This window comes from Echiichthys vipera, assembly GCF_963691815.1.
Source record: "Echiichthys vipera genome assembly, chromosome: 22".
In the NCBI taxonomy this organism is placed as follows: Eukaryota; Metazoa; Chordata; class Actinopteri; order Perciformes; family Trachinidae; genus Echiichthys; species Echiichthys vipera.
The window spans coordinates 57,520-70,000 of NC_139847.1; the positions used below are offsets into that span (position 1 = coordinate 57,520).

The 12,481-nt window shown below is 47.9% G+C and overlaps 1 protein-coding gene across 1 annotated transcript in view; it reads right to left on the reverse strand.

Annotated features, from left to right (window-relative positions):
• Nucleotides 1-6,524: 6,524 nt before the first annotated feature.
• eif4e2rs1 (eukaryotic translation initiation factor 4E family member 2 related sequence 1) overlaps nt 6,525-12,481 on the reverse strand; it is an 11,794-nt gene continuing 5,837 nt past the window's right edge. Inside the window, exons 6-7 of the mRNA XM_083936721.1 lie at nt 10,245-10,381; nt 6,525-6,656 (exon numbers count right to left, since the gene is read on the reverse strand). Coding sequence (XP_083792847.1) covers nt 6,617-6,656; nt 10,245-10,381 — 177 coding nt within the window. The 3' untranslated portion in view covers nt 6,525-6,616. The remainder of the gene's footprint in view (nt 6,657-10,244; nt 10,382-12,481) is intronic.

The window sequence follows — 12,481 nt, forward strand, 5'->3', positions numbered from 1 at the left end:
CGTGACGACCTGAGGGAGGGTTAGAGTTAGTTAGCATGGGTTAGTTAGCATGGGTTAGTTAGCATTGTATAGTTAGCATGGGTTAGTTAGCATGGGTTAGTTTGCATGGGTTAGTTAGCATGGGTTAGTTAGCATTGTTTAGTTAGCATGGGTTAGTTAGCATTGTTTAGTTAGCATGGGTAAGTTAGCATGGGTTAGTTAACATGGGTTAGTTAGCATGGGTTAGCTATCATGGGTTAGTTATCAGGGTTAGTTAACAGGGTTAGTTAGCATGGGTTGGTTAGCATGGGTTAGTTAACATGGGTTAGTTAGCATGGGTTAGTTAACAGGGTTAGTTATCAGGGTTAGTTATCAGGGTTAGTTAGCATGGGTTGGTTAGCATGGGTTAGTTAACATGGGTTAGTTAGCATGGGTTAGTTAACAGGGTTAGTTAGCATGGGTTGGTTAGCATGGGTTAGTTAACAGGGTTAGTACGCATGGGTTGGTTAGCATGGGTTAGTTAACATGGTTAGTTAGCATGGGTTAGTTAACATGGGTTAGTTAGCATGGGTTAGTTAACAGGGTTAGTAAGCATGGGTTGGTTAGCATGGGTTAGTTAACATGGGTTAGTTAGCAGGGTTAGTTAGCATGGGTTAGTCAGCATGGGTTAGTTAACAGGGTTAGTAAGTATGGGTTGGTTAGCATGGGTTAGTTAACAGGGTTAGTTATCAGGGTTAGTTATCAGGGTTAGTTAACAGGATTAGTTAGCATGGGTTAGTTAACAGGGTTAGTAAGCATGGGTTGGTTAGCATGGGTTAGTTAACATGGGTTAGTTAGCAGGGTTAGTTAGCATGGGTTAGTCAGCATGGGTTAGTTAACAGGGTTAGTAAGTATGGGTTGGTTAGCATGGGTTAGTTAACAGGGTTAGTTAACAGGGTTGGTTATCAGGGTTAGTTAGCATGGGTTAGTTAGCATGGGTTGGTTAGCATGGGTTAGTTAACAAGGGTTAGTTAGCATGGATTAGTTATCGGGGTTAGTTAGCAGGGTTAGTTAGCATGGGTTGGTTAGCATGGGTTAGTTAACATGGTTTAGTTAGCATGGGTTAGTTAACAGGGTTAGTTAGCATGGGTTAGTTAACAGGGTTAGTAAGCATGGGTTGGTTAGCATGGGTTAGTTAACATGGGTTAGTTAGCAGGGTTAGTTAGCATGGGTTAGTCAGCATGGGTTAGTTAACAGGGTTAGTAAGCATGGGTTGGTTAGCATGGGTTAGTTAACATGGGTTAGTTAGCATGGGTTAGTTAACAGGGTTAGTTATCAGGGTTAGTTATCAGGGTTAGTTAGCATGGGTTGGTTAACATGGGTTAGTTAGCATGGGTTAGTTAACAGGGTTAGTTAGCATGGGTTAGTTAACAGGGTTAGTAAGCATGGGTTGGTTAGCATGGGTTAGTTAACATGGGTTAGTTAACAGGGTTAGTTAGCATGGGTTGGTTAGCATGGGTTAGTTAACAGGGTTAGTAAGCATGGGTTGGTTAGCATGGGTTAGTTAACAGGGTTAGTTAGCATGGGTTAGTTAACATGGGTTAGTTAGCATGGGTTGGTTAGCATGGGTTAGTAAGTATGGGTAAGTTAGCATGGGTTAGTTAACAGAGTTAGTTAGCATGGGTTGGTTAGCATGGGTTAGTTAACATGGGTTAGTTAGCTAGGGCTAGTTAGCATGGGTTAGTTAACTGGGTTAGTAAGCATGGGTTGGTTAGCATGGGTTAGTTAACAGGGTTAGTTAGCATGGGTTAGTTAACATGGGTTAGTTAGCATGGGTTGGTTAGCATGGGTTAGTTAACATGGGTAAGTTAGCATGGGTTAGTTAGCATGGGTAAGTTAGCATGGGTTAGTTAGCATGGGTTAGTTAACATGGGTAAGTTAGCATGGGTTAGTTAACATGGGTTAGTTAACATGGGTTAGTTAGCATGGGTTAGTTAACATGGGTTAGTTAACATGGGTTAGTTATCAGTGTTAGTTAACAGGGTTAGTTAACAGGGTTAGTTGGCATTGGTTGGTTAGCATGGGTTAGTTAGCATGGGTTGGTTAACAGGGTTAGTTTGCATGGGTTGGTTAACATGGGTTAGTTAACATGGGTTAGTTAGCATGGGTTAGTTAACAGGGTTAGTTGGCATGGGTTGGTTAACAGGGTTAGTTTGCAGGTAGTTGACAGACAGACACACAGACACACAGACAGACAGAGAGACACACAGACACACACACACACAGACACACACACACACACACACAGACACACACACACGTACACACACACACACACACACACACAGACACACACACACACACACAGACAGACAGACAGACAGACAGACAGACAGAGACACACACACACAGGGACACACACACACACACAGGGACACACACACGTACACACACACACACGTACACACAGACACACACACACACACAGACAGACAGACAGACAGAGACACACACACACAGGGACACACACACACACACAGGGACACACACACACACACACGTACACACACACACAGACACACACACACACACAGACAGACAGACAGACAGACAGAGACACACACACACACAGACACACACACACACACACACACACACACACACACACACACAGACACACACACACACACAGACAGACAGACAGACAGAGACACACACACACACACAGGGACACACACACACACACACACACACACACACACACACACACACGTTTACCTCGCTCTCACAGATTCATGGATTCAGTCTCAGACGATAAAAGAGAGAAATCTTCAAAGGAGCTGCAGAACGAGACGACTGCAGGTCGAACGAGAGAGAGAGAGAGATTAACACACACACACACACATGCACACGCACACATGCTTTGCTTTAATCCCGTTTAGCTTTAGGAGGAGTGTGTGTCTCTACGTGTGTGTGTCCCTGTGTGTGTGTGTGTCCCTGTGTGTGTGTGTGAGTACCTGTGTGTGTGTGTGTACCTGTGTGTGTGTGTGTGTCTGTGTGTGTGTGTGAGTACCTGTGTGTGTGTGTGTGTACCTGTGTGTGTGTGTCCCTGTGTGTGTGTGTCCCTGTGTGTGTGTGTTTTTCCCTGTGTGTGTGTGTCCCTGTGTGTGTTTGTGTCCCTGTGTGTGTGTGTGTCCGTGTGTGTGTGTGTGTGTACCTGTGTGTGTGTGTCCCTGTGTGTGTGTGTGTCCCTGTGTGTGTGTGTACCTGTGTGTGTGTGTGTCCCTGTGTGTGTGTGTCCCTGTGTGTGTGTGTGTGTACCTGTGTGTGTGTGTGTGTACCTGTGTGTGTGTGTGTCCCTGTGTGTGTGTGTCCCTGTGTGTGTGTGTGTGTCCCTGTGTGTGTGTGTCCCTGTGTATGTGTGTGTTCCTGTGTGTGTGTGTGTGTGTGTCCCTGTGTGTGTGTGTGTGTGTGTGAAACCTTCTTACCTGTTGAATCTGAGCTTGTTGTCTCCTGGTGATGACATCACTGACCTCTGATGACATCACTGAACCAAACTGTGATTCAGGATTAAAGGCTGAAGCTGATCCTTTAATCCTGGTTCAGGTCAAAGCTCCAGGTCTGACGCCCAGAATAGAGCCAGGATTAGACCTGCAGTCCGGAACGGCCCGGATCAGCCCGGAACGGCCCGGATCAGCCCGGAACGGCCCAGAACGGCCCGGATCAGTCCGGAACGGCCCGGATCAGCCCGGAACGGCCCGGATCGGCACAGAACGGCCCGGATCAGCCCAGAACGGCCCGGATCAGTCCGGAACGGCCCGGATCGGCCCAGAACGGCCCGGATCAGTCCGGAACGGCCCGGATCAGTCCGGAACGGCCCGGATCAGCCCGGAACGGCCCGGATCAGCCCGGAACGGCCCGGATCGGCCCAGAACGGCCCGGAACGGCCCGGATCGGCCCAGAACGGCCCGGATCAGTCCGGAACGGCCCGGATCGGCCCGGATCAGTCCGGAACGGCCCGGATCGGCGCGGATCAGCCCGGAACAGCCCGGAATGACCCGGAACGGCCTCAGACGATAAAATACTCATGTCCTTATTAATAAAAACACTTTTTCTGAACAGATCGGACCGGTTATTATATTATATCCTCATGGGGGTTCAGGTTTACCTCTCCAGGACCCGTCCCCTCATGGTGGTTCAGGTCTGAGTCCCTGTGACCCTGAGGGCTGTGGTCTGGACCCTGGTGCTCCTGGTCTCCCCCCCCCCCCCATCCTGGGGGCCCCCACTCACAGGAGGACCCTCTGGGGTCGGGGCGCTGCTGCACGGGGGGCAGTGAGGTGAGGGGCCTGGAGGGTCCAGACCCGGGCAGCAGAGGCTCTGGGGACGTGGAGCGTCTCCTCTCTGTGGGGGAAGGAGCCGGAGCTTGTGAGGGAGGTGGAGCTCCCAGTTAGATCTGGGGGGGCTCACCTCCACACACAGTCTGGATCTGGACCCGTGCTCCTGGATAGGGGCTGGACCCTGGTCTTCTCTGGAGGGGCCCAGGGTGTGAGGGGCCGGGCGGGTGTGGGGAGACTCTCAAACCCCCGGCTGAGCGCCGCGGTGTTGGAGTTCACCCCGGTGGACCAGAGGGTGGCCTCCTTACGCCTGCGGGTGGTGGGGGGGGGCTCTGACTGTTGTTGGTGCAGATGCAGCGAACAGCAGTTCAGAGTCTGGGGCCTTCTTGGAGACCCTGAATGGAGTCCTGCATGGGGCTCCAGTAGGGGACTCCAGAGTCCTGCTGGGAGACTTCAACGCCCACGTGGGCAACGATGGAGACACCTGGAGAGGCTGATTGGGAGGAACGGCCTCCCTGATCTAAACCCCAGCGTCTGGTGTTAGACTTGTGTGCTGGTCCTGGATCCTCTTTAACAAACACCATGTTGGAACAGAAGGAGGCTCAGAAGTGGACCTGGTCCCAGAGCACACTAGGCCAAAGGTCCAGGATCCAGTCTGTGATGGTCTCATCTGATCTGAGGCCGGATGTTTTGGACACTCGGGTGAAGAGAGGGGCAGAGCTGTCAGCTGATCACCATCTGGGGATGAGTGGGTCAGAGGATGGGGAAGGTTCTGGACAGACCGGGTAAACCCAAACCAGTAGTGCGGGTGAACTGGGACCGTCTGGAGGAGGCCCCTGTCCCAGAGACCTCCAGCTCACACCTCCGGAGGAGCTTTTCTGGCGTCCCTGTGGAGGTCGGGGGCATCGAACCGGAGCGGGCGATGTTCAAAGCTTCCACTGCTGAAGCTGCAGCGGTGAGCTGTGGCCTCAAGGTCTCAGGTGCCTCAAGGGGCGGGGACCCTGGAGCACCGTGGTGGACCCCGGGGGTCAGGGGTCCCCCTGAAGAAGGAGGCCTTCAGGATCTGGTCTCCCAGAAGACTCCGGAGGTGGTTCTGAGGTCCCCACAGGTCTGAAGGGCTGCAGCCTCTGCTGGGTCAGAGGCAAAGCAGCGGGTGTGGGAGGAGTTCACACAAGTCCTGGAGAAGGACTTTGGGGGGCACCGAGGTGCTTCTGGACCACCATTCAGCACCTCAGGAGGGGGACACGGGGAACCGTCCAAGCTGTTCACAGTAAGGACGGGACGCTGGTGCCCTCAGCTGATGAGGTCATGGGGCGGTGGAAGGACTCTGAGGAAGTCCTGAATGGGCCCAACACGCCCTCTTTTGTAGAGGCAGAGCTGGAGGCTGATGGGGATCATCGTCAACATCTCTGACAGAAGTCACTGAGGAAGGAAACAAGTCCACAGAGGCAAAGCCCCAGGATCCATGAGCTGCATCCACACATGCTGAAAGCTCTGGGTCTGGAGGGGCCGGCCTGGTCCTGGTCCACACGTCTCTGACACACTGGTGGGGGTCGGCCTCCTCCAGGGGGGCACTCTGTCCCCAATCCTGTTTGTGGTTTTCATGGACAGGATATGGAGGCGTAGTGGTGGTGGGGAGGGGCTGCAGGTGGGTGGGCTGAGGATCTGGTCTCTGACGTGGTCCTGATGGCGTCGTGGGTCAGGGACCTTCAGCACTCACTGGATCGGTTCACAGCCGAGTGTGAAACGGCCGGGATGAGGATCAGCACCTCTGAATCTGAGGCCGTGGCTCTCAGCAGGAAACCGCTGGATTGTTCCTCCGGGTCTGGAACGAGTCCTGACCCCAAGTGAAGGACTTCAAGCACCTCGGGATCTGGTTCACGAGTGAGGGGACGATGGAGCAGCGGGGGCGGAGCTGGACGGGTCCTAGGACACGCATAAACATCTATATAATAAACATTTATGTTTATTATATAGATGTTTATGCAGCATGTCTGTGATTATTAATAAATAAACATTATTTATTAAATGTTTGAATGAATTAAGTCTCGTTTAACATCGAACAACAGAAACAACTTCAGTCCAGTTTAGTCACTTTATTAACACACACACACACACGCACGCGCACGCACACGCACACACACACACACACACACACACACACACACACACACACACACACACACACACACACACACACACACACACACACACACACACACACACACACACACACACACACACACACACACACACACACACACACACACACACACACACACACACACACACACACACACACACACACACACACACACACGTCTTCAGAGGGAAATCTTCGTGTTCCTGAAGCTCGAGTTGTCCCTGAAACACAGAAAAACATCAATAAATAAACTGTTTAATGTTGTTGTTGTTGTTTCCTTAGGCTGTCGTTGTTGTTGTTGTTTCCTTAGGCTGTCGTTGTTGTTGTTGTTGTTTCCTTAGGCTGTCGTTGTTGTTGTTGTTGTTTCCTTAGGCTGTCGTTGTTGTTGTTTCCTTAGGCTGTCGTTGTTGTTGTTTCCTTAGGCTGTCGTTGTTGTTGTTGTTGTTGTTTCCTTAGGCTGTCGTTGTTGTTGTTTCCTTGGGCTGTCGTTGTTGTTGTTTCCTTGGGCTGTCGTTGTTGTTGTTGTTGTTTCCTTAGGCTGTTGTTGTTGTTGTTGTTTCCTTAGGCTGTCGTTGTTGTTGTTGTTGTTTCCTTAGGCTGTCGTTGTTGTTGTTGTTTCCTTAGGCTGTCGTTGTTGTTGTTGTTTCCTTAGGCTGTCGTTGTTGTTGTTGTTTCCTTAGGCTGTCGTTGTTGTTGTTGTTTCCTTAGGCTGTCGTTGTTGTTGTTGTTTCCTTAGGCTGTCGTTGTTGTTGTTGTTTCCTTAGGCTGTCGTTGTTGTTGTTGTTTCCTTAGGCTGTCGTTGTTGTTGTTGTTTCCTTAGGCTGTCGTTGTTGTTGTTGTTTCCTTAGGCTGTCGTTGTTGTTGTTTCCTTAGGCTGTCGTTGTTGTTGTTGTTTCCTTAGGCTGTCGTTGTTGTTGTTTCCTTAGGCTGTCGTTGTTGTTGTTTCCTTGGGCTGTCGTTGTTGTTGTTGTTGTTTCCTTAGGCTGTCGTTGTTGTTGTTGTTTCCTTAGGCTGTCGTTGTTGTTGTTTCCTTAGGCTGTCGTTGTTGTTGTTTCCTTAGGCTGTCGTTGTTGTTGTTGTTGTTTCCTTAGGCTGTCGTTGTTGTTGTTGTTTCCTTAGGCTGTCGTTGTTGTTGTTTCCTTAGGCTGTCGTTGTTGTTGTTGTTTCCTTAGGCTGTCGTTGTTGTTGTTGTTTCCTTAGGCTGTCGTTGTTGTTGTTTCCTTAGGCTGTCGTTGTTGTTGTTGTTTCCTTAGGCTGTCGTTGTTGTTGTTTCCTTAGGCTGTCGTTGTTGTTGTTTCCTTGGGCTGTCGTTGTTGTTGTTGTTTCCTTAGGCTGTTGTTGTTGTTGTTTCCTTAGGCTGTCGTTGTTGTTGTTTCCTTAGGCTGTCGTTGTTGTTGTTTCCTTAGGCTGTCGTTGTTGTTGTTTCCTTGGGCTGTCGTTGTTGTTGTTTCCTTGGGCTGTCGTTGTTGTTGTTTCCTTAGGCTGTCGTTGTTGTTGTTTCCTTAGGCTGTCGTTGTTGTTGTTTCCTTGGGCTGTCGTTGTTGTTGTTGTTGTTTCCTTAGGCTGTCGTTGTTGTTGTTGTTTCCTTAGGCTGTCGTTGTTGTTGTTTCCTTAGGCTGTCGTTGTTGTTGTTGTTTCCTTAGGCTGTCGTTGTTGTTGTTGTTTCCTTAGGCTGTCGTTGTTGTTTCCTTAGGCTGTCGTTGTTGTTGTTGTTTCCTTAGGCTGTCGTTGTTGTTGTTGTTACCTGAGGCTGTCGTTGTGGGTCTTGTACTCCATGATGGTGTTACATTATTACAGTGTTGTTGTTGTTGTTGTTGTTGTTACCTGAGGCTGTCGTTGTGGGTCTTGTACTCCATGATGGTGTTACATTATTACAGTGTTGTTGTTGTTGTTGTTGTTACCTGAGGCTGTCGTTGTGGGTCTTGTACTCCATGATGGTGTTATATTATTACAGTGTTGTTGTTGTTGTTGTTGTTGTTACCTGAGGCTGTCGTTGTGGGTCTTGTACTCCATGATGGTGTTACATTATTACAGTGTTGTTGTTGTTGTTGTTGTTACCTGAGGCTGTCGTTGTGGGTCTTGTACTCCATGATGGTGTTACATTATTACAGTGTTGTTGTTGTTGTTGTTACCTGAGGCTGTCGTTGTGGGTCTTGTACTCCATGATGGTGTTACATTATTACAGTGTTGTTGTTGTTGTTGTTACCTGAGGCTGTCGTTGTGGGTCTTGTACTCCATGATGGTGTTATATTATTACAGTGTTGTTGTTGTTGTTGTTGTTACCTGAGGCTGTCGTTGTGGGTCTTGTACTCCATGATGGTGTTATATTATTACAGTGTTGTTGTTGTTGTTGTTACCTGAGGCTGTCGTTGTGGGTCTTGTACTCCATGATGGTGTTATATTATTACAGTGTTGTTGTTGTTGTTGTTGTTACCTGAGGCTGTCGTTGTGGGTCTTGTACTCCATGATGGTGTTATATTATTACAGTAGTGTTGTTGTTGTTGTTGTTGTTACCTGAGGCTGTCGTTGTGGGTCTTGTACTCCATGATGGTGTTATATTATTACAGTGTTGTTGTTGTTGTTGTTGTTGTTGTTACCTGAGGCTGTCGTTGTGGGTCTTGTACTCCATGATGGTGTTACATTATTACAGTGTTGTTGTTGTTGTTGTTGTTGTTGTTACCTGAGGCTGTCGTTGTGGGTCTTGTACTCCATGATGGTGTTATATTATTACAGTAGTGTTGTTGTTGTTGTTACCTGAGGCTGTCGTTGTGGGTCTTGTACTCCATGATGGTGTTACATTATTACAGTAGTGTTGTTGTTGTTGTTGTTGTTGTTACCTGAGGCTGTCGTTGTGGGTCTTGTACTCCATGATGGTGTTATATTATTACAGTAGTGTTGTTGTTGTTGTTGTTGTTGTTACCTGAGGCTGTCGTTGTGGGTCTTGTACTCCATGATGGTGTTACATTATTACAGTGTTGTTGTTGTTGTTGTTGTTACCTGAGGCTGTCGTTGTGGGTCTTGTACTCCATGATGGTGTTATATTATTACAGTGTTGTTGTTGTTGTTGTTGTTGTTGTTGTTGTTACCTGAGGCTGTCGTTGTGGGTCTTGTACTCCATGATGGTGTTATATTATTACAGTGTTGTTGTTGTTGTTGTTGTTACCTGAGGCTATCGTTGTGGGTCTTGTACTCCATGATGGTGTTACATTATTACAGTGTTGTTGTTGTTGTTGTTGTTACCTGAGGCTGTCGTTGTGGGTCTTGTACTCCATGATGGTGTTATATTATTACAGTGTTGTTGTTGTTGTTGTTGTTGTTGTTACCTGAGGCTGTCGTTGTGGGTCTTGTACTCCATGATGGTGTTATATTATTACAGTGTTGTTGTTGTTGTTGTTGTTGTTGTTACCTGAGGCTGTCGTTGTGGGTCTTGTACTCCATGATGGTGTTATATTATTACAGTAGTGTTGTTGTTGTTGTTGTTGTTACCTGAGGCTGTCGTTGTGGGTCTTGTACTCCATGATGGTGTTACATTATTACAGTGTTGTTGTTGTTGTTGTTGTTGTTACCTGAGGCTGTCGTTGTGGGTCTTGTACTCCATGATGGTGTTATATTATTACAGTGTTGTTGTTGTTGTTGTTGTTGTTGTTACCTGAGGCTGTCGTTGTGGGTCTTGTACTCCATGATGGTGTTACATTATTACAGTGTTGTTGTTGTTGTTGTTGTTGTTGTTACCTGAGGCTGTCGTTGTGGGTCTTGTACTCCATGATGGTGTTACATTATTACAGTGTTGTTGTTGTTGTTGTTGTTACCTTAGGCTGTCGTTGTGGGTCTTGTACTCCATGATGGTGTTGGCTGGAAGGTTCAGGACTCGTCTTAAAGTGTCTCTGATTCTGGAAGTTGTCGTTTGGTCGTTGGACGTTCTGTTCCAGATGGACAGGATGTCCTCCTGACGGGACACGGGACAAACGTTCAGTTCAGCTACACTCAACGAATACGAGCAGAAGAAGAAGAAGAACTACGCTACAACTCCAGGAACACTGTTCATAGTAGTGACAGTAGTAGTGTTGTTGGCAGTAGTGACAGTAGTAGTGTTGTTGGCAGTAGTGACAGTAGTAGTGTTGTTGGCAGTAGTGACAGTAGCAGTGTTGTTGGCAGTAGTGACAGTAGCAGTGGTGTTGGCAGTAGTGACAGTAGTAGTGGTGTTGGCAGTAGTGACAGTAGTAGTGTTGTTGGCAGTAGTGACAGTAGCAGTGTTGTTGGCAGTAGTGACAGTAGCAGTGTTGTTGGCAGTAGTGACAGTAGTAGTGTTGTTGGCAGTAGTGACAGTAGCAGTGTTGTTGGCAGTAGTGACAGTAGCAGTGTTGTTGGCAGTAGTGACAGTAGTAGTGTTGTTGGCAGTAGTGACAGTAGTAGTGGTGTTGGCAGTAGTGACAGTAGTAGTGTTGTTGGCAGTAGTGACAGTAGTAGTGTTGTTGGCAGTAGTGACAGTAGCAGTGTTGTTGGCAGTAGTGACAGTAGTAGTGTTGTTGGCAGTAGTGACAGTAGCAGTGTTGTTGGCAGTAGTGACAGTAGTAGTGTTGTTGGCAGTAGTGACAGTAGTAGTGGTGTTGGCAGTAGTGACAGTAGTAGTGTTGTTGGCAGTAGTGACAGTAGCAGTGTTGTTGGCAGTAGTGACAGTAGTAGTGTTGTTGGCAGTAGTGACAGTAGCAGTGTTGTTGGCAGTAGTGACAGTAGTAGTGTTGTTGGCAGTAGTGACAGTAGTAGTGGTGTTGGCAGTAGTGACAGTAGTAGTGGTGTTGGCAGTAGTGACAGTAGTAGTGTTGTTGGCAGTAGTGACAGTAGTAGTGTTGGCAGTAGTGACAGTAGTAGTGTTGTTGGCAGTAGTGACAGTAGTAGTGTTGTTGGCAGTAGTGACAGTAGTAGTGTTGGCAGTAGTGACAGTAGCAGTGTTGTTGGCAGTAGTGACAGTAGTAGTGTTGTTGGCAGTAGTGACAGTAGCAGTGTTGTTGGCAGTAGTGACAGTAGCAGTGTTGTTGGCAGTAGTGACAGTAGTAGTGTTGTTGGCAGTAGTGACAGTAGCAGTGTTGTTGGCAGTAGTGACAGTAGTAGTGTTGTTGGCAGTAGTGACAGTAGTAGTGTTGTTGGCAGTAGTGACAGTAGCAGTGTTGTTGGCAGTAGTGACAGTAGTAGTGTTGTTGGCAGTAGTGACAGTAGCAGTGTTGTTGGCAGTAGTGACAGTAGTAGTGTTGTTGGCAGTAGTGACAGTAGCAGTGTTGTTGGCAGTAGTGACAGTAGTAGTGTTGTTGGCAGTAGTGACAGTAGCAGTGTTGTTGGCAGTAGTGACAGTAGTAGTGGTGTTGGCAGTAGTGACAGTAGCAGTGTTGTTGGCAGTAGTGACAGTAGTAGTGTTGTTGGCAGTAGTGACAGTAGTAGTGTTGTTGGCAGTAGTGACAGTAGCAGTGTTGTTGGCAGTAGTGACAGTAGTAGTGTTGTTGGCAGTAGTGACAGTAGTAGTGTTGTTGGCAGTAGTGACAGTAGTAGTGTTGTTGGCAGTAGTGACAGTAGTAGTGTTGGCAGTAGTGACAGTAGTAGTGTTGTTGGCAGTAGTGACAGTAGTAGTGGTGTTGGCAGTAGTGACAGTAGTAGTGTTGTTGGCAGTAGTGACAGTAGTAGTGTTGGCAGTAGTGACAGTAGTAGTGTTGTTGGCAGTAGTGACAGTAGTAGTGTTGTTGGCAGTAGTGACAGTAGTAGTGGTGTTGGCAGTAGTGACAGTAGTAGTGTTGTTGGCAGTAGTGACAGTAGTAGTGTTGTTGGCAGTAGTGACAGTAGTAGTGTTGGCAGTAGTGACAGTAGTAGTGTTGTTGGCAGTAGTGACAGTAGTAGTGGTGTTGGCAGTAGTGACAGTAGTAGTGTTGTTGGCAGTAGTGACAGTAGTAGTGTTGGCAGTAGTGACAGTAGTAGTGTTGTTGGCAGTAGTGACAGTAGTAGTGTTGTTGGCAGTAGTGACAGTAGCAGTGTTGTTGGCAGTAGTGACAGTAGTAGTGTT